Source organism: Oncorhynchus keta, chromosome 28 (genome assembly GCF_023373465.1).
Source record: "Oncorhynchus keta strain PuntledgeMale-10-30-2019 chromosome 28, Oket_V2, whole genome shotgun sequence".
Lineage (NCBI taxonomy): Eukaryota > Metazoa > Chordata > Actinopteri > Salmoniformes > Salmonidae > Oncorhynchus > Oncorhynchus keta.
Window position 1 is genome coordinate 60,701,431 of NC_068448.1, and position 22,546 is coordinate 60,723,976.

A 22,546-nucleotide genomic window follows, 5' to 3' on the forward strand; every position below is an offset into this window, starting at 1 on the left:
ACTGAGAAGTGACCTTTGAGAGACTGAGAAGTGACTGAGAAGTGACCTCTGAGAGACTGAGAAGTGACCTCTGAGAGACTGAAAAGAGACTGAGAGACTGAGAAGTGACTGAGAAGTGACCACTGAGAGACTGTGAAGTGACTGAGAAGTGACCTCTGAGAGACTGAGAAGTGACCTCTGAGAGACTGACAAGTGACCACTGAGAGACTGAGAAGTAACCTCTGAGAGACTGATAGGTGACCTCTGATAGACTGAGAAGTGACCTCTGAAAGAATTAGAAGTGACTGAGAGGTGACCTCTGAGAGACTGAGAAGTGACTGAGAAGTGGAGATCATAAAAATCTATGGAGCGCTCCATAAACATAAGCACACTAATGCTCTTCCTGTGCACAATTAGATTATGTTATGGAGCATAATGGAGAGATGCAGACACACACACACACACCTACACATACACACACACACACATACACTCATACACACACACACACACACATAGATTCTGTTATGACTAGTAATTGGGAATATGGGCAGGTGAATGGGATTGAAAATGATGGTAATTGAAAGTTAATGTAATGAAGTGACATACAATCTCCAACATCTGCTTTCCTGCCTGCTAGTTGTTCATAGGTATAATAATTACATTGACAGGCAATGCTGCTCTGGCCTTGACCTGGCGAAGAAAAGGTTGTTGGATGAAAACCCTAAATTGTGTGAAGTGAAGGATTGAATGTGTTTCTTGTATTGACAACCGTTAATTCATCAAATGGATGTTTTAGAGTTAAGTAGCCTGATGGACAAAGTGCTACATTTCAATGCAATGCAGTTTAAAGTCTACTCTGAATAGATTTACTTACTTAAATAATGTAATCTATTCTCTACCTGTATTTTGGGATTGATGGCGCAATTAAAATAAATTAAAATAAAATAAACTGAAAATGTTCCAATAGGGTAAAATACTTACTCTAAGAACTATAAATGATTAGGGCTCATGCATATCCCCTCAGCTCTTAATCATTTTCTAATATTTATTTAGAATAATTAAAGGGAAGATTGCAGAATGAGGTTGCTGTTAAACATTCTGATTAGTTTCATCCTTTCAACTAAAGTCCAAATACGACGTATAAAATGTGTATTTTGCGAGAAATTTAAATTTGATCAAGTCGGAAAAGTGTTCGGATAAGTGACATACAGTTGAAGTCGGAAGTATACATACACCTTAGCCAAATACATTTAAAGTCAGTTTTTCACAATTCCTGACATTTAATCCGAGTAAGCATTCCCTGTTTTATGTCAGTTATGATCACCACTTTATTTTAAGAATGTGAAATGTCATAATAATAGTGAGAGATAATTATATCTTTCATCTTTTATTTGTTTCATTACATTCCCAGTGGGTCTTTTGATTTTCCCATGATGTCAAGCAAAGAGGCACTGAGTTTGAAGATAGGCCTTGAAATACATCCACAGGTACATCTCCAATTGACTCAAATGATGTCAATTAGCCTATCAGAAGCTTCTAAAGCCATGACATAATTTTCTGGAATTTTCCAAGCTGTTTAAAGGCACAGTCAACTTAGTGTATGTAAACTTTTGACCCACTGGAATTGTGATACAGTGAATTATAAGTTAAATAATCTGTCTGTGAACAATTGTTGGAAAAATGACTTGTGTCATGCACAAAGTAGATGTCCTAACCGACTTGCCAAAACTATAGTTTGTTAACAAGAAATTTGTGGAGTGGTTGAAAAACGAGTTTTAAGAACTCTTCCGACTTCAACTGTACATGTAAATAGGAGCACTACATGAGCAGGAAGCCTCTGTCCACAAAAGACTCAGAAGACCCACATCATCCCAAATCCAGTTGTAGCTTGCTTGCTAGCTTATTCCATCCCCAAACTCCGTGCTAGAGCCGTGTGAGTGGGGCAGTTCCTTTTGCATGGGCCCGGTGCACTTAGATAGCTGACTATCTGTGTTTTTATCATCTACTAGCAACATAACATGACAAAACTCTTTAATACCTACTTCCCCAATTCACCTAGGTTCAGTTATTCCTATATGCAATAAAAATAACAGATATACTGTACAGTTTGAATATTGCATTTCTTTCAATACTTGTTGTATAGAGCTAACACTGGGCTTTGAAACCTCTATTTATTCCCTATGAAAGAAGTATCATGATGTATCAGAAGCCAGCATTCTTTCTTTTCAGCTGTGATTCACTGAATGGGATTGCATAATGTGTGTGTGTGCGTGTGTGTGTGCGAGTGTGTGCATTTGCTGTGCCCTTCTCTGGTTAGCGTCCTTTCCCTCTCAGGTAGTCTGCCTCCAGAGTCTACTACAATTCTGTGTTCATCTACCTGTCTGCCTCCTGCCTCCCCACTCCCCACACACCTCGCCAATAAGTCATACATTTGGCTCCTAACTATGCCTGTCGAGCCGGGATCAGAGAGAGAGAGATTAGATGATGTGAGGTGGATCGATGGCTTATGGCTGGCCAGAGCTTGCTTGCTTGCACACAAACACACACACACACGTGTGTGGACATGCAGACACACAAAAACACATCCACACACTAGCAGACACATACACATACACATTATGTTATGCAGACCCCCTTTGTAGACAGAAGGAGAATGATGAGGTAATCCTCCAGGCACACCAAGTGCTGTTGACTGAACGACTGAGAGGCCTCCATTTGATGAAGGAGAAACAAAAGACAACAGATCACAGATGTCTCCATATCTCCTCGGTGTTTGGGGGAAGATGCGATGGAGACACAGGGAGAGAGAGAGAACCCAGACAGACCTTGTTTATTTATTTATCTATGGCTTTATTTATTTATTTATTTCCTCCATTTGCAGAGCGCAGCGTGGCTCCGCTTCCTGTTGTTACGGCTTGTTTGTCGTTGTTTGTTTACGCGACTGACAGACAGACAAATGCCCTCATAGGGGGATGCGCTCAGAGAGAAGTATAGTGCAAACGGACAAATTAGAGAAACGCAAAATCTACGTCTTACCAACAGCCCAGCGTACCTCATCATAACAAGAATGACATCTACATGATCCAAATATCCACCACCAATTCATTCTCTACTACTGTGGGATTTATGAGGACTTTTAAGATTCAGTCAGTCACATTCGTCAGCCTGGGACCGTGCTGGTCTATAAAGCTCAGTGAGTCTCTGAGATCTATGCAGGGCAAATAGTCTGCTGTGTGAAAGATCTGGTCGCCATGGGGATGTGTCTGTCTGACTGTGTTATCTGTTCAGAGAGGGAGCTGGCACATCAGACAGTCGGTCTGTTGTATCGACAGACTGGGATAATGATACAACTAATGTCTACGCTCAATGACAGAGCAAGACACTGTTGGGATAAAGTTTGTCCAAAATCAGGAGTTTTGTTTTTTTATTTAGTCTGGTGTGTCTCCGTGCTATCTTGTGTGAGTGTATGTGCGTGCGTGGGGGTAATATTTCCTCATATTTATCTGCTGTTTACAAGATTACATTCTATGTTTTTAAATGAATACAAACAATGTCCTAAACTGCAATTTACAGTTTGTTAAAATAGAATGAAATGTACATGACTAATCTCTCAATGTCAACTGTGTTTTGTCTTTGTCTTGCAGGTATCCCCAATAGCATTGGTCCAGTTAGTAAGTAAATTCAAAGCAGAAAAGAAAACACAGAAACTGCTTGATGCGTTGCTATGTCTTATCATATCCCTCCCTAAAGTCCACTTGGTTTTAAATGTTCATTTCTGATTTAGGTCCTCCATTATTCATTAAGTGAAGGATCATTCATAATTGGTTTGGAAATGTTCATTATGCCAGGGTTAGTCGAATTCCCTGTTGTTTTCCTCCCTAAAGGAAATAGCAATAGCTCTCTGCCTTATTGTCTAGAATTGCTCAGTGTGGAGGTGGACTAATTCACCTTCAACAAGATAAGCCTAGATAGCAGCCATACGCCTGTGCATGCATACAAAACATGTTTTTGCCCCTATGCATTATACATAAATGGCATATAGAGTTTATGAAAGTGCCCGGATCTCAGTGGTGGAATAATGTCAGCTAGGTCAGTTTAATATGAGCGCTGGATATTATCTGCTGCAGCCAGTCGCCCCTGGAGCACAGAGAGAGACGTCTAGAGACGTAGTCTGGTGTTACCACAGCAGCCAGCTGGGACTGCACCTCGGGAGAATAACAGGAGACGCACACACCAAGGCTGCGTCTGAAATGGCACCCTATTCCCTCTACAGTGCACTACTTTTGACCCGAGATCTATGGGCCCTGGTCAAAGTGTGTGCACTATGTACGGAATCGGGGGTGTCATTTCAGACGTACACAGGTATTGAACAAGCCAAAGTGCATTCTGAGCCCCAGCCCATTCCACATCAATCCACCTATCAATCGACGTATTTATTGATGTGGAATTCTCCTGAGGTGCAGTCCCTAGCTAGCACCCCCTCTATGGGGGACAAAAGCAAGATACACAAATCAGCTAAGATGGACAGCATCCCATTAGTCTTGAATGGTTTCCTCTCTTTGATTCCTGGCTGTATCTCCATGACTGCAGATATCTAAAGGACTATATAGGTTAGAGCAATATGGCTACCAGACCTACCCAGTCATTTTATGTGTCGGCATTCATGAAGGGAAAGAGACAAGGAAAGGAATCTGTTTATAAGTAGTGGGACGTAGCCATGATCAGAATTTACAATGGTATCAGCATATTGGCTAGTTGGCTAGATGGCGATGAACTTCAAACCACAACAGTAACCACAACTGATGTCAAACTAACGTAAACGTAAACCGATAATTTGATTCAAACAATAACCAGTTTGTCATGAATATTCTGAAACATTTGATGTCAGAAATTAGCATAGAACCAAGTGGACCCCCTCCCTCCCTCCCTCTACCTGAAACCCCCAATCTTAGAGAGCTGAATGTGTTCAGTGTCGTCTCCTGCCTGTGCATGACCAATGCTCTTTACATATGCTGCATGCATGTTCTCCATACATATATATATATATATATATATATACTGTATATGCTGTACATGCACCACTCACATGTCACCACCTCGCTTGCTCCTCCCCAACCCAACCCCACACTAAGTCAGACCATCACCAACGGCTGCTCTCTCTCTTAGTGGGGAGTGTCTGTATTACAGCCTGTCTGTCTGTCTGTCTGTGGGACTCACAGAAAGGACTCACTCATTGACTGACTGACGATGGCCAAGTCTGTACGGTTCATTCAGACCAGGCCTGTAGGTATTGAAACACTCACAAGATGCTGTCTGTCTTTCTTTACACCAGCAGACGCACCTCCATAACTACCACAACATGAAACACTACCCAGCTGTGGTAGTGTAGACACACCAAGGATGAAGTTGGGGTAAACCAAACTGAAATCGTGTGTATGTAGCTATGTCCTCTCAAATACAAAAGAACCAACCAGAACACAGCTAAATGTCCTTGAGGACAGCAAACAGAAAACACTGCACTTTTTCATATGGTTGTTTGAAGGTAATTTAATTCTTTATTGACTTTTCCTCAATTCCATTTCAAGTTGATTAAGCCAGCCAGATTTGCCCTAATGCAGCCATTGAAGCAAAGTTTAAATTAAAATAGAAACGATTCTGGGCTCTGCGAGATTTCATTTCATTATGACAGCAGCATTGACTATATAATCCGTCACTTCTCATTAAGCACGGCTTACCTGTATTCTCCCTCACCCTAATAACAAGTAGAAGAACAGATGTGATACTTATTGGATCCACATAATGCTCTAATTTCTCTAATCAAATTACTCTAATTATGAAGCCAATGAGAGAAGAAAATACTCCACATGTCAATTTATTGTATTTTTTTTATCCAATGAGGGAAGTATTTGTGTTGTCACTTTGATTTCTGGATTTCACAAACATTATTCCTTGGTCCATGTAAAATGATGCAGTGCATGCTTTCTATCTATTCTTTCATTCGTTCGTTTTTTTCTCCTTATCCTGTGAAACAGAACTTCCCATCATAGTTACTGATCAATATCTCAACAGAACATATTCTCCTGATAACAATCCAAAACCCCTAAATACTTTCAATAAATAACTTGCTGGCCAATATTGGAATCTGGCCAGTATTGCTGAACAATTTATTTAGGATTGACATGACATACTATGTACTTTATCAGTTATGGAACTGTCATGGAGAGGGTTTGGATAGTACTCAATCAGTCAAACACTACAGTATATACTGACTGTATGTCTGTGTGCCTGAGTGCATGCATACCCAAACCCATGAATTACCCATATCTTCAACGAAACTGAATGTATTACAAATGATTAGACATAACACACGGTAATGCTCACTATCCAATGGCACAGTAGTTAAGTTGCTTGTGACACTATCGGACACTAATCACCTGCCATTGATCACATGATCACACAGTGATACTGCGACACAGAGGCTTGGTGATGCTTTCGTGGGGGATTAAAATACTAGAATACATGACTAGCCTTTCCTTCTGTCTCTGCTTGACTTAAGACAACTCCATCACCTAACCAACCGACCAACCACAACCACCAAACACCGCCAGTATTTCCCCCGTCATGGAAATACAGAATTGTATGTAATTAGGTTACAGTACACCACAACTATCAGTCATTCCAACCCCTGACACACCACATTATGTATTAATCGTTATTCCTCGACCAGAAATACACTGTAATTAGATATTGATTGAATAGTCAATTTGATGAATTAAACAAAATGTCTGCGACAACTTAGTTTTCTATCTATACACTCTTAGAACAAAAAGGTGCTAGGTAGAACCATACATGGTTCTTTGGTTTGTCCCCATAGGTGAACCCTTTTTGGTGATAGGTAGAACGCTTTGCAGAGGGTTCTACCTAGAGCCCTTGATGTAGGGTTCTACATAAAATCCCCTGTGGTTCTACCAATAACCCCTTTATCTTTGATGGGTTCTTCCTAGAACAATCTCTGAACAGTTCCATCAGCCTTATTAGCCTTAAGAATTTTACTCGTTATGACAATATATATCATAAGATCTTTCTTTGAGTGCCTAGTTATACCCTAACACAGTGGTGTTAGGAAACTCCTGGTTTACAGGCCAAATCAGGTCAGGAAGTCACATTATGCTGGCCTGCAAGTGATTTGTAATTCCTATTGGATATTGGAATCCAGCCAGAGTGAGGATATCACCAGCAACCTGCATTCAGAATGACTGCCACTGTAGGGAAGATTGATTAATAGGACTGCCTAAATGATCTAAACGGGAACAACCACCTCAGTAGTGGGTGCAATAAGTCCAACTACATAGTTAAGAATGTTTTTATTTATCTTTGTGTAGCATAAGATTAATAAACCAATCAATGTACATTAAAAAATACCGATATTGAAATGAACAATTCTGAAAATCTATCTGCAAAAGGAGCAAGCTGGGAAATGTGATAATGATGGGCGTGGTTTTGAGTGTTTTTTCTCTACACAGTAAAAATGACACACAATCACACTCAACTCTGGTTATTAACACCAGCACTGAGGTTATTTTACACCACTGAGTGTTAAAGTAACTGTCCAGTATTTTCAGATTTCTATGAAATATGACCTATAATTAATTACAATTTGAGTTAAATAGTTTTCCTTCCAGAAAATGTTAATTAACAATGTTAAAGGCAGCTTTTCTGTGTTGGAATGGTGTGGGCGTACCCCAACAACAGAATGGTCTGGGTGTATACCGGTCATTCAAAATATAAATGCCAGTAGACCGCTGATTGGCAAGCTCATCCTCTATGACGAAAGAGCAAGCATTTTTTAAACGGTCTGTTTGAGATACAAGTTTGAGGTGGGGTTTTTGAAGTGTTTTATCTTCAGTGTAAGCTTAATAAGGATAGGATAAGTATAGGATGAGTCAAAAACATTATTTGAGTATGAGTTAACAGAATATTAACTTTTAAAAGTGAGATTTTCACTGGACAGTTAGTTTACAATAATTTAACTCCTGAATCAACACTAGAAATGTTACATTGAATAATCAACACTAGAAATGTTACATTGAATAATCAACACTAAGTAAACCTGGCCAATTTGCTGTGTGGGTAAAAATAACAGTGCCTTCAGAAAGTATTCACACCCTTTGACTTGTTCCACATTTTGTTGTGTTACAGCCTGGCCTACACACAATACTACATAATGTGAAAGTGTAGTATTAGTAGTATTAATTAAATATGAAACGCTGAAATGTCTTGTGTTAATAAGTATTCATCCTCTTTGTTATGGCCTAAATAAGTTCAGGAGTAAAAATGTGTTTAACAAGTCACATAATAAGTTATATGGACTCACTCTGTGTGCAATAATAGTGTTTAACATGACTTTTTGAATGACTACCTCATCTCTGTACCCCACACGTGATTATCTATAAAGTATCTTGGTAGAGCAGTGACTGTCAAACCCATATTCAACCACAAAGACCAGGGAGGTTTTCCAAAGCCTCGCAAAGAAGGGGGACGGCAGGTAGCCTAGTGGATAAAGCGTTGGGCCAGTAACCGAAAGGTAAAAATCTGTCGTTCTGCCCCTGAACAAAGCAGTTAACCCACTGTTTCCCGGTAGGCCGTCATTGTAAATAAGAATTTGTTCTAAACTGACTTGCCTAGTTAAATAAAGGTAGAAAAAGGGCACCTATTGGTAGATGGGTAAAAAAAAAACTAAACAGACATTGAACATCCCGTTGAGCATGGTGAAGCTATTAATTACACTTTGGATTGTGTATCAATACACCCAGTCACTACAAAGATACAGGCATCCTTCCTAACTCAGTTGCTGAAGAGGAAAGAAACTGCTCAGGGATTTCACCATGAGGCCAACGGTGACTTTAAAACAGTTACAGAGTTTTGGGGTGGTAGGTAGCCTAGTGGTTAGCACGTTGCTGGATCGAATCCCAGAGCTGACAAGGTAAAAATCTGTCAATCTGCCCCTGAACAAGGCAGTTAACCCACTGTTCCCCAGTAGGCCATCATTGTAAATAAGAATTTGTTCTTAACTGACTTGCCTAGTTAAATTAAAAAGAAATGTAATGGCCGTGATAGGAGAAAACTGAAGATTGATCAACAACATTGTTGTTATTCCACAATACTAACCTAAATGACAGAGTGAAAAGAAAGAAGCCTGTACAGAATAAAAATAAGTATTAAGTATAATAAGTATAATAAAGTATTTTATTTTCAATATATTTGAACTTTGTCATTATGGGGTATTGTGTGTAGAATATTTCATCCATTTTTAATACAGACTATAACACAACAAAATCTGGAATAAGTCAAGGGGTATGAATACTTTCTGATGAGACTATACAGTATATGTAAAATTATTATGGGAATACCAGATACATCCACAAATATTCTCACCCCTATCTTTGAAATCTTATCAGGTTGCTCAAACTCCTGATGTTAAAGTTTAAACTGAGATAAACACTCAAGCTGAGGCACTATTTAATAGTACCACAAAATACAATAAAAAAGCTGATTCAGATTCAGAAGGGTTCCCTTCTGGCCCTCCAAACAATCATCGAAGAACCCTTTCTTCCAAAAACAGGTAATCAGATAAAAAAGGTTCTAGGTAGAACTCGTTGCCTTACAAAGAACCAATGTCTTAAAAAAAAAGTGTTCTTCAGATGAAAACGGTTCCTGGCAGAACCCTATTCCTCCTCAAAGAACCTTTTAGAACCCTTTTTTCTAAGAGTGTACATTATTAAGCCAGCCTCCATGTTTGCATAAGTTATGATCCCACTACATATCAGAGAGAATCTCAAGTTGTTGTTTTTTTTTTTTTATGTTATGTTTATTCATCATTGCCATCAATGCACACACTCAAGTGAGCCATGAAACTACACAATTACATACAATGTCCCTGGGACAACAACTGGTGTTGGGATGCAACTACTGCTTGTCCCCGTATAGGCTTGACGGTCATTCTGTTGTTATGAGATGTTCTGAGTAAAGCCATGCCGAAGATGTATGTCTAGTTGTCTACATATGTCCCACCAGTCAACTCTTAGCAGAACCTCTACTGTTAGTGCATCTGATGTCCACTATAGCCAGTGCACCTAATCATTTATGGTTTCTCCCAATTGCATGCAGTTCGGCAGAATGTCTCATCCCTAGGTGTTGCTAACCGAAACCAAGGTAGGCTATACCTCCATATAAGATTAAACATATCTCTTCACAGATCTACCTCATATATACAGTAGTTAAACAGTGACTGTACTAGCTGTGACAGTTGAAACCAGATCCACCAGGAGGGAGCTTTTTCTGTTAATCTGTGTCAAAACCCTTAGTGATTTAGATTTAGTAAACTTGAAAAAAAGGCACCTTTGAAATGGGCAAGTTTGATTCCTGGCGTAGTCGGCAGACACTAGCATTAGCTGCAACATGCTGTTACAATATCCGCCTCTCCTCCCCTCCTCTTCTTGAGCCCCAAGATGTGGATTCTCTCCACAGGAGCAGGATGACGATAGGCATTCTGTCTTTCTCTCTCTCTCTCTCTCTCTCTCTCTCTCTCTCTCTCTCTCTCTCTCTCTTTCTCTCTTCAATTCCATTTCAATATCCTTAGATTATCCCCTTCGTTTTAATTAGGCGTGGCGCTTCTAGGGATTCTAGAATCCTATCTGAGCTCGGCGGAAGAAAACAGGGCGATTTCACAGAGCGGTTTATGTAGATTGATTTCAGGCAATCTCAAGTTGATCCATTGTGCTGATGTGCTGTGGCTGAGGCGACCGTTTTGCAAACAAACTGCCCATGTATTTCCATACAGAGCACTAGCCAAGCGGATGTAAAGATGTAGAGTCCTCAAACTCAACTCTGGACCTCAAAGCCAGTTTCACTGCATTTTTTTATCGTTCCCCTCTAATCAGGGACTGGTTTAGACCTGGGACACCAGGTGTGTGCAATTAATTATCAGGTAGAACAGAAAACCAGCAGGCTCCAGAACTCGTAGCGTCAGAGTTGAGTATCCCTGATATAGAAGGTATAGTGTTTCTGTCATAGGTTTATCTCAGGTGAGAACATGGGAGAGCATGTGAGAGGGGCTCAGTCAGGGTTGACCATTACTTCACCTCCAGTTTGTTTGCTTGTTATCTGATGGAGAAGAGATGCGGGCGGCAGTGGGATTGTTGTGTGCCGCGCCAGTGAGCCTCGCCCGAATGCCTCGATGAACAGACCTATGGGAAATGATCCCACTGGGCTTTCCTAGAGGATGTGTGGTGTTGGTCCGTCAGGAGAATGTAATACCAGAACAGAACACTGCTGTTCCTCCACATTGTGACGACGATAGCATGGTGTTGTTGGACTCTCTCTCACGCGGTTTGGATACTAATGACAGTATATGACTGATAACTTATTTTACCTCTTGTCTCTTCCAAATGGTAAACTTGAGCAGATTCCATGCAACATGATTCAACAGACTGCATCTGTAACTGTCAGGGCAACCACACTTAACGCCACCGGTACTAGAATGTTATTCTAGAACTTCTTCTTCTTACAGTGTGAAGACATTGTGGCGGTATTAATTCCTGTAATATTAGCTGTCTCAGAATATAACAGTAAATAAATAGGATCACCTCTCTCATTGTTCATTTAATAATTCATCCCAGACTTCACTGGATGTTCATTTCAAAACGTTTTTTTTGTACTATAGTGAAAAAGTATTAATGTGTATGATTCTCCTTTCTTTAACCCTTCTGAGCATTCTATTATTTCATGTTTCAACAAACTATATCATGCTTCTGTTTATTTATTTGTTTTGTTTTTCTTCTTTTGAATTGGTTTGTTGTTGTCTAGTTGCTCCTCAAGTTGCTTTGTCAACTGTCCCTTCAGTCCAAGTTGCAAACAGCAAGCGAGGTAGGAGATTCTCCGATTCATACAGTGCCCCTCTGTGTCAGCAGTTGTCCAAAGCCATGTCCCCACTGTATGAATCTAGAATGACCCGTGTATGTGCTACTTTAGCTACTTAACCCAACCCTACCCCTGTAGTACCATGTAGTACTAATCCACAACTATCCCCATGAACTATGACCAATGTGCACTCTGTATCCATAAAGGGTGGAGTTTGTTTTGCGGTATGGATATGTGGTACACATACAGTTTATCTTTCAGTAAAGGGTGCATGATCCTGTGTCTCTCTACATCCAGTGCAATCATTCGAAGTGCTATTGAATACAATTCTTCAAAGTACAACATAATAAGGATGCTCTTCAACATGTCATTGTAATGCCTCACAGAAATATTCAAGAGTATGTTTCAGAGACCTTACTTTCGACGTGATGAACCCTATTTGTCAGTCAGGGAGAGTATTGGTCTTCTAGGAGTAGGTTTCGGAGTAGATAACATAAACGTTATGAGAACTTCCAATTAACTGTGCTACTTGTTAGCAAATAGACCAGAACATTATTATTTTTCTTGAATAGAGTTGAATAAACTAGCTAGGCCGCAGTCTTTCATTTCCAAGGCTCTATGCCTTTTGTGGTGACCGACGGAAAGACCTGACCTCAATCCAGAACTTAATAACCACAATCTCTCCCCAAAGCCCCTGTAGCTCAGAGAGGACTGTGTGTCCAGCTGCCTGTAGCTCAGAGAGGGCTGTGTCCAGCTGCCTGTAGCTCAGAGAGGACTGTGTGTCCAGCTGCCTGTAGCTCAGAGAGGGCTGTGTGTCCAGCTGCCTGTAGCTCAGAGAGGGCTGTGTGTCCAGCTGCCTGTAGCTCAGAGAGGGCTGTGTCCAGCTGCCTGTAGCTCAGAGAGGACTGTGTGTCCAGCTGCCTGTAGCTCAGAGAGGGCTGTGTGTCCAGCTGCCTGTAGCTCAGAGAGGGCTGTGTCCAGCTGCCTGTAGCTCAGAGAGGGCTGTGTGTCCAGCTGCCTGTAGCTCAGAGAGGGCTGTGTGTCCAGCTGCCTGTAGCTCAGAGAGGGCTGTGTCCAGCTGCCTGTAGCTCAGAGAGGGTTGTGTGTCCAGCTGCCTGTAGCTCAGAGAGGGCTGTGTGTCCAGCTGCCTGTAGCTCAGAGAGGGCTGTGTCCAGCTGCCTGTAGCTCAGAGAGGACTGTGTGTCCAGCTGCCTGTCTGCAAAGGCTTAAGTAACCCATCTGACCCACCGTGAGTGTCAGCAGTCGCTCCACAAGACAGATTGAACCCAACTCCAAGGATGATCTGGGCCGGCCAGGTGTCACACACAAGGCTCCACCGGGACGTGACCGTCTTTGATTGGCATGCCCGACTGACGTTGTGTGACTAAGCAGTAGGCACAAGGCGTAGCCCGACTCTCAATCTGGGAGCTAATACTACACAACACACTACACATCACCCAACAACATTCTCCCCTTGTCACATCTCTGCATACATTCACCTGCTTCTCATGCAAAGTGCTTTTTTGTTGCAAGGTATTTATTGGCTGGGAGGGGTGTCAGGTGGCGGAGTGGTTGCTGGGACATGTAGCAACTCTTCCTCTTCCATTTGGTTCTCTGTAGAAAGGACAGTGGTGTATTTCCATTCATGTTTTTCTTTAAAAGTCATAGTTGCATGCTCTGTGGTTTAGGATTACAGTTCTGTGTGAACGTAATAACAATGGCCTGTGGATTGCACTACTGCTACAAAGATTCCTGCTCCTCTCCTCCACCTAATCTAAAATTAAACACACAGTAGGATAAATGAAGCCTGAACTAATTGAGATGTAAATTTCATACAGTGTGGCGTTACACACCTATGCCTTGCCCAGGTTGAAAATTACATTCCAACTCAACTTATCTCGTTTGACCTGTCTTGTACTGTGTGGCCTCGTTCCCATGAAACCCAGTTTTTGTGCCATTCCAGAATCGGAATCCTCCTCATCCTTTCCATTGTGGTGTGCTTGAAGCGAACGTCTCTTACTCTCTCCCTCAAACAACGTGCTTTCTCATAGCACCACGGTGAACTGATGTCTCACACCACTGGCTGCATCCGTCCATGCCAGACCTGTCATACTGTAGCCCTTTCCACCTCCTCCTAACCTAACATTGTCTCAATCTCAACCCCCATCTCTCCATCCTAACCTCGCATGTGATGGTGCCTCCTCGCACTACCTTGCTACTAGTACCACCGCCGCCCCGCCGTAGCACATGCCCCCGCGCAACACAACCCAACCCAACCCCCACATCAACATGGCCCCTTGGTCTCTCTCCACCCTTCCTTCTTTGCAAGACTGCGAATGCTTCGGACACTCCAACCGCTGCAGCTACATCGAGCTGCTAAACTCTGTCATTTGCGTGAGCTGTAAACACAACACTAGGGGCCAGCACTGCCAGGATTGCAAGCAGGGCTACTTCCGAAATGCTTCTGCGGAGCTGGAAGATGAGAATGTGTGCATAGGTCAGTTCCCTCGCCACTGTCTGTCATCATCAGCACTGCTTATACCAGCTGATCCCCGTTTACACCACGTGACCTTCACCTCATCCTTCACCTTTCACATGTCACCTTAGTGCGTCAAACCTCCAAACTTCAGCCTCATGTTTTTCACTGTCTCTTTTCCTGTTGCTGTCTGGGTCCTGTCGTTCCTCACTTGCTTCTGTCCATATGACTCGCTTCCTTCTCCGCAGGGCTTATGTATTAAACAAACTGTTAGTCATCACAATCACAAGGTTTTACATGAAAGAGTATTACTTCTAAATGTGTACTGCTATGGACATACTGTACTTTTTCTAAACTGATATACATTTTACCAGATTAGATTTTGACACTCAGGATGTTTTTTATGCTGTCTATGTCATGAGGTTTTTATTTACGTTCTTTTAAAATAAACTATTATTCCAAGTGCTGGTTATGTACACTACATGACCAAAAGTATGTGGACACTTGCTTATCAAACATCTCATTCCAAATTCATGGGCATTAATATGGAGTTGGTCCCACCTTTGCTGCTAAAGCAGCCTCCACTCTTCTGGGAAGGCTTTCCACTAGATGTTGGAACATTGCTGCGGGGACTTGCTTCCATTCAGCCACAAGAGCATTAGTGAGGTCGGGCACTGATGTTGGGTGATTAGACCTGGCTCGCAATCGACGATCCTATTCATCCCAAAGGTGATCGATGGGGTTGAGGTCAGGACCGTGCAGGCAAGTCAAGTTCTTCCACACCGATCTCGACAAACCATTTCTGTATGCACCTCACGTTGTGCACAGGGGCATTGTCATGCTGAAACAGGAAAGGGCCTTCCCCAAACTGTTGCCACAAAGTTGGAAGCACAGAATCATATAGAATGTCATGTATGCTGTAGCATTACGATTTCCCTTCACTGGAACTAAGGGGCCTAACCCGAACCATGAAAAACAGCCCCAGACCATTATTCCTCCTCCACCAAACATTACAGTCGGCACTATGCATTGGGACAGGTATCGTTCTCCTGGCATCCACTAAACTCAGATTAGTCCGTCGCACTGCCTATCACGTTTCAGGAGAAGACCCAGAAGCAGACAGTGTCGAAGTAACAAAAGTTTATTACGAGGACAGGGAGGCAGGCAAACAACAGGTCAAGGGCAGGCAGAGGTCAGTAATCCAGATCAGAATCCAAAAGGTACAGAATGTCAGGCAGTCTCGGGTTCAGGGCAGGCAGAGGTCAACAATCCAGGGTGGTGTGACAATGGTACAGAACAGCAGGGAGGCTCAGCGTCAGGGCAGGCAGAGGTCAACAATCCAGGGTGGTGTGACAATGGTACAGAACAGCAGGGAGGCTCAGCGTCAGGGCAGGCAGAGGTCAACAATCCAGTGTGGTGTGACAAGGTACAGAACAGCAGGGAGGCTCAGCGTCAGGGCAGGCAGAGGTCAACAATCCAGGGTGGTGTGACAAGGTACAGAACAGCAGGGAGGCTCAGCGTCAGGGCAGGCAGAGGTCAACAATCCAGTGTGGTGTGACAAGGTACAGAACAGCAGGGAGGCTCAGCGTCAGGGCAGGCAGAGGTCAATAATACAGTGTGGTGTGACAAGGTACAGAACAGCAGGGAGGCTCAGCGTCAGGGCAGGCAGAGGTCAACAATCCAGGGTGGTGTGACAAGGTACAGAACAGCAGGGAGGCTCAGCGTCAGGGCAGGCAGAGGTCAACAATCCAGGGTGGTGTGACAAGGTACAGAACAGCAGGGAGGCTCAGCGTCAGGGCAGGCAGAGGTCAATAATCCAGTGTGGTGTGACAAGGTACAGAACAGCAGGGAGGCTCAGCGTCAGGGCAGGCAGAGGTCAATAATCCAGTGTGGTGTGACAAGGTACAGAACAGCAGGGAGGCTCAGCGTCAGGGCAGGCAGAGGTCAATAATCCAGTGTGGTGTGACAAGGTACAGAACAGCAGGGAGGCTCAGCGTCAGGGCAGGCAGAGGTCAATAATCCAGTGTGGTGTGACAAGGTACAGAACAGCAGGGAGGCTCAGCGTCAGGGCAGGCAGAGGTCAACAATCCAGGGTGGTGTGACAATGGTACAGAACAGCAGGGAGGCTCAGCGTCAGGGCAGGCAGAATGGTCAAAACCGGGAAAAATTGAAAAAGACAGGAGCAAGTGGGAAAAAACAAATTGGCAACAGACAAACAGACGATAAATACACTGGGGATAGTGGGGAAGATGGGTGACACCTGGAAGGGGGCGGAGACAAGCACAAAGACAGGTGAAACAGATCAGGGTTTGACACTGCCAGATGGTGAAGCATGATTCATCATTCCAGAGAACGTGTTTCCACTGTACCAGAATCCAATGGCAGCGAGTTTAACACCACTCCAGCCAACGCTTGGCTTTGCGCTTGGTGATCTTATGCTTAGCTCCCGACGAACAGTTCTTGGGCTGACGTTGCTTCGAGAGGCAGTTTGGAACTTGGTAGTGAGTGGTGCAACTGAGGACAGACTTTTACGCGCTACGCACTTCAGCAATCGGCGGTCCCGTTCTGTGAGCTTCTGAGGCCTACCACTTTGCAGCTGAGCCAATGTTGCTCCTAGACATATCCACTTCACAATAACAGTACTTACAGTTGACCGGGGCAACTCTTGCTGGGCAGAAATTTGACGAACTGACTTGTTGGAAAGGTGGCATCCTATGATGGTGCCATGTTGAAAATCACTGACCTCTTCAGTAAGGCCATTCTACAGCCAATGTTTGTCTGTGGAGATTGCATGGCGGTGTGCTCGATTTTAGAAACCTGTCAGCAACGGGTCTGGCTGAAGTAGCGAAATCCACTCATTTGAAGGAATGTCCACATACTTTTGTATAAACAGTGTATGTTTCACAAATAACCAGAAACACGTAGGAATCTGTTCTAAACATGTTTAACTTCATGCACATTCTATAAGTAGGTCCCTGTGTTTTGTGCAGTCATGTAACAGTATCCTGTATTTTAAGCCTTATCCAGAAATAAGAATTCCACCAAAAATGAAATCAGTTGTCTGAGGATGGTGCTTAACCATCTGAATGGAAAAGTTCAGGCGGCAGTCGAGTGTAAGCTTTAAATTAAAGGTTAGAATCCAGGCATGTCACATGACTGTGCAAAACACCGGACCCTATAAAAAGTATATGAACGTATATATATAGATGGTCTATATAGAGAGGTTTTACCATACGTTCCACTATGCCTGTGTAGTGTGTAGTGACTCTGCACCTTACACATGCACATAGCACCCAATGAACATCTGTTGTCCCTCGCCCTCTGACGTTCTGATCTGGCTCTGGAAAACTGAAAATATTATATCCACCCCATATCCAGGTGTCTCTTCCAGCCTGAAGGAGAGTCTAATGAACTCGCACACTCCACGCGTAAACCACGACAGATAAGCATGACGGCAATGGCAACTACTGCATATGTCACTGTGGAGGTGCTAGGGCCAACCCTGCCCAGGAATAGCAATGCAATTCCATCAGTAGCCTTTATAGGGTGCGTCTCAAATGGCACCCTATTCCTATATAGTGCACTACTTTTAATGTCACGCCGAATATAGTGCCATTTCGGACGGACCCAGAGTCAGTGCGGTCTTGCCCTGTGTATAAACCTTTACCCTTACCCTTCATAGCATGTCAATAGACGCTTTATCACAGCCAAACCAGTACTCATATATATCTTACAAATGCTGCAGAGCTATAAGGTTACCATACAGATGGGAAAGAGGAGAGCCCTGTAAAGCTTCTATATTCACAAGCGGGATTTGGAAAGAGCTTTAAATGTTGATAATGGTAAATATATGGCTATTTTTAGTGTGGTTGTTTTGTTCACACATTATTCTACCCAGACAATATCCACTTATAGTATTAGTCAAATAAGCAGTTTACAATAAACGTATTTGCCCTGTAGTTAATCAGTTTCCCATGAAATCTAAGTGTGGGCCAAATTACTAATTGGAATGTTTTAGTTTTGGAATGACTTGAAAAGTCTGGAGACAACATATATTACAGTACAACAATGCCCATTTCAATGTTCCCGTCCCACTTTCGTCACATTTCAACCATTCGCTGAATCATACTGGACAAGTCCAAGCTATGTAAATCCTGTCTTGTCCATTTCTCATGTAATTCCTATGACATCTCTTTGTATGTCTCCACTGTCTCTGTCTCACCTCCTCTGTTGTCATGTTTCCCTCTAACTTTCATGTCGGAAAATGTGTCATCTTCATGTCGTGTCATTTTTCTAATATGGCTACCATATTTAGGCAAATAAGGTTTTGCTTATTTCACTATACGTAAATGTGACTTGTTAAAATGCATAAAATGTTCTAGAAAATAATGAATCACCTCAAATGATCCATACAGTGCTTAATGTCTCATTTCTTTCAATCACTCTTTATCTTCATTTCACCTCATTACTTTTGAAATGGTAGCATTTCTTCTGTAAGTGATAGCTAAGTAATATGTGCCTTAGAAATGTTTCTCAATGAGCCTGCCTGTGGCGGTAAAAGGTTGTAGCTGCTGTAAGAAGCCAAAGCACCACCTTGTTTTCCAGCATGTGTGTGTTTGTGTGTCTTGTTTCTACAGACTGTAGTTGTAATCCCTATGGCTCAGACAGTGTTCGCTGTAATGGCACAGGATTTTGTAAATGTAAGGAGGGAACTACAGGGGCTAAGTGTCGAGATTGTCTGCCGGGATATTTGTGGGACAATGGCTGCAAATGTAAGTAGAACCATACCCCTACTCTTGTAACTTTGCCCGAACCCCGACGTGTACCTCTCGCTGTCTCTCTACTGTATCTCTACCTCAATCTATTCTATCTCTCCTTCTATCTCTCTCCCTTTTTCTCCCCCGTACCATCTTATCTTATTCTCTACTTTCTACTTTTTCGCTGCCCCTGCTTGGTTATGCAGGCATGTGCAGCTTTGAATGTCCCCACTCTTGCGGGGAGTAGGCCTATGGATTTAACCCTGACTAACGTTGACTAACCAGAAATTAGCCATTTTTCAATGATTAAAGACTCAATTTTGTGAGGCTGTAAATGCAGCGATTTAGACTTAAACCATTTTCTCTCAGCTTCTACTGGTAGATGTCGCTGAGTCCGTCAGGGAAGCAACCACGCTTTGCATTTTGGATGCTTCGTATTTAGTCATTCAGTGGCGTCAAAGAGCTGAAACGTACAACAGCTGAGCTAATATTGACTGGCTGGGGAGCTGTTTGAGCAGCCCTTTCCCTCTCTCCACCATAACTGTCTGTTTAATGCTCATGTCCAGATGATGATGGCCAATGCCAGAGGTGAGCTTTTGCACTGTTCAAAATGCTGTTTATCGCTCAAATTCCAGTATGTTGTCCCAATAGTTTCTATTTCGAGGCAAAAGTAGGGAAGGCATTGAACAGGTCAGTCTACTGTACTATTCTACTAATATAGAGTACCTGATACAATCGATGTGGGATTGCTGATCCACAGGCGTCATCAGCCAGGGCAACGTCTCACTGGTCGGTTCAACTCCTAACCTGGAACGTCCTCAAGATGGTGAGTTGACAGTAATTGGCCAGATCACTGCTCGCCTGTGGATGGCTTCCAGCTTGGTGCAGATCTTTTTCACCATAACCAACAGAATACCTTTTCAACAGCGCTTGCTAGGCGCTGTACCGCATATCTTCTATCCTTTGTTGCCCAGAGCAAAACTCAGTCTTCATGCTGATTGAGCAGGGAAACCACAGCAGCTAACTTCATCATGGGGCAGACACTTTTTGAGTGTTTAATTGAACACTATTTGAATTGAATCAACACAGGCGCTTTGGCTATGTACAACTGTGATGCGTGTATTATTCCATTGTTAAACGGATCCGAATTGTTATCCACTTGAATTGAATATCAAATGTGAGGTTCAATCCATGTGTAAATGGATGAAAGGAGAGGGATAAGTAGAAGATGCACTCTAAGGTCAGAGTGGATTAGACTGATGTATTCTGTGTACACATGGATGCACGTGGAGACAGACTGTTAATGAATACAGTTTATTAGAGTGACTGGCAGCATTCGCACCATCATGACTCCACCTTCACACATGCATGACGGGAGGTTTGAGCGCGCGGGTCGGCATGGAATGGAGAAGAGGAATTAACAGAGTGAGAGGAGGAGACGGGGAGATATGGACAAGCAACTTTGGTAGAGTACATGTATTACTTGCATTACATTGCTGAGAATTGTCTTAGTGAGAATGCTCTTTGTCCCTACTCAATAAAGCACGCAAGCTAGACACACATCACTGGTTTAGGCCCACGCACAATAATTATACACAGCCAGTGTGAAGAAATATCTCAGATAACTGTCTTTGACGCTGCACATGAGCAGTCATGCATGGCAATGAACAAACAACGGAGAGATGTATAATTGTTATATCAAAATCAAATAAATGTTTATTTCTCACATGCGCCGAATACAACACCTTACCTTACTGTGAAATTCTTACTTACAAGCCCTTAACCAACAACGCAATTCAAGAAATAGAGTTAAGAAAATATTTACTAAATAAACTAAAGTAAAGTATAAAATAAAAAGTAACGCAATAAAATAACAATAACGAGGCTATGTACAGGGGATACCGGTACAGAGTCAATGTGTGGGGGGGTACAGTTTGTCTAGGTAATTTGTACATGTACAATACCAGCCAGGTTTGGACACACGTACTCATTCCAGGGTTTTTGTTTATTTGTACTTTTTATTTATTTTCTACATTGTAGAATAATAGTGAAGACATAAAAACTATGAAATAACACAAATGGAATCATGTAGTAACCAAAAAAGTGTTAAACAAATCAAATACATTTTATATTTGAGATTCTTCAAAGTAGCCACACTTTGTATTGATGACAGTTTGCACACTCTTGGCATTCTCTCAACCAGCTTCATGAGGTAGTCACCTGGAACGCATTTCAATTAACAGGTGATGAAACTGGCTATCATGAGGACCGCCACAGGAAAGGAAGACCCGGAGTTACCTCTGCTGCAGAGGATAAAATAATTAGAGTTAACTGCACCTCAGATTGCAACCCAAATAAATGCTTCACAGAGTTCAAGTAACAGACACATCTCAACATCAACTGTTCAGAGGAAACTGCGCGAATCAGGCCGTCATGGTCGAATTGCTGCAAAGAAACCACTACTAAAGGACACCAATAAGAAGAAGAGACATGCTTGGGCCAAGAAACACGAGCAATGGACATTAAACCAGTGGAAATCTGTCCATTGGTCTGACGAGTCCAAATTTGAGATATTTGGTTCCAACCGCATGTCTTTGTGAGACGCTTTGCTAGTGACGCTATCGTGATTTATTTAGAATTCAATGCGCATTTTACGAGCATGGCTACCACAGCATTCTGCACGAAACGCCATCCCATCTGGTTTGTGCTTAGTGGGACTATCGTTTGTTTTTCAACAGGACAATGACCAAAAACACAAGTCCAGGTGATGGAGTGCTGCATCAGATGACCTGGCCTTCACAATCACCCAATTGAGATGTTTTGGGATGAGTTGGACTGCAGAGTGAAGGAAAAGCAGCCAACAAGTGCTCAGCATATGTGGGAACTCCTTCTAGACTGTTGGAAAAGCATTCCTCGTGAAGCTGGAGAGAATGCCAAGAGTGTGCAAAGCTGTTATCAAGGCAACGGGTGGCTACTTTGAAGAATCTAAAATCTCAAATATATTTTGATTTGTTTAACACTTTTTTGGTTACAACATGATTCCATATGTGTTATTTCATAGTTTTGATGTCTTCTCTATTATTCTACAATGTAGAACAGTAAAAAATTAGTTGGTGTGTCCAAACTTTTGACTGGTACTGTAAATAGGGGTAAAGTGACTATGCAGTAGGGGTACACTTTGTTGAGTATGTTTAACATAGCTATACAATTTAAATGCTGTAAAAGCTTCATGTAGATCATTATCGAACTACATTACCCATTATAATGTAGTTTTACCAACATTACCCAATGTAGGTCTATACCTGGCTCTCCTCAGATATCACTCAATTGTACATGAATAGGACAGTCTCAATCTGTATGCAGACTGGAGCATGCAATTAAAACTCTAATCTCTGGCCAAATAGAGCCCGTT

At 42.4% G+C, this 22,546-nt stretch overlaps 1 protein-coding gene across 8 annotated transcripts in view; it reads left to right on the forward strand.

Annotated features, from left to right (window-relative positions):
- The window catches only part of LOC118377445 (netrin-G1-like), a 241,735-nt gene that overhangs the window by 180,818 nt on the left and 38,371 nt on the right, over positions 1-22,546 (forward strand). For 2 of the 8 annotated variants that reach the window (XM_052483368.1, XM_052483367.1), the window contains exons 5-8: positions 3,627-3,653; positions 14,231-14,398; positions 19,015-19,149; positions 19,895-19,960. The exons of 1 other annotated variant lie outside the window; for it this stretch is intronic. In XM_052483368.1, coding sequence (XP_052339328.1) covers positions 3,627-3,653; positions 14,231-14,398; positions 19,015-19,149; positions 19,895-19,960 — 396 coding nt within the window. Of the gene's footprint in view, positions 1-3,626; positions 3,654-10,149; positions 10,195-14,230; positions 14,399-19,014; positions 19,150-19,894; positions 19,961-22,546 lie in introns of all 8 variants that reach the window. 5 more of the 8 variants (XM_052483369.1, XM_052483370.1, XM_052483372.1 and 2 more) reach the window with 5 other exon arrangements.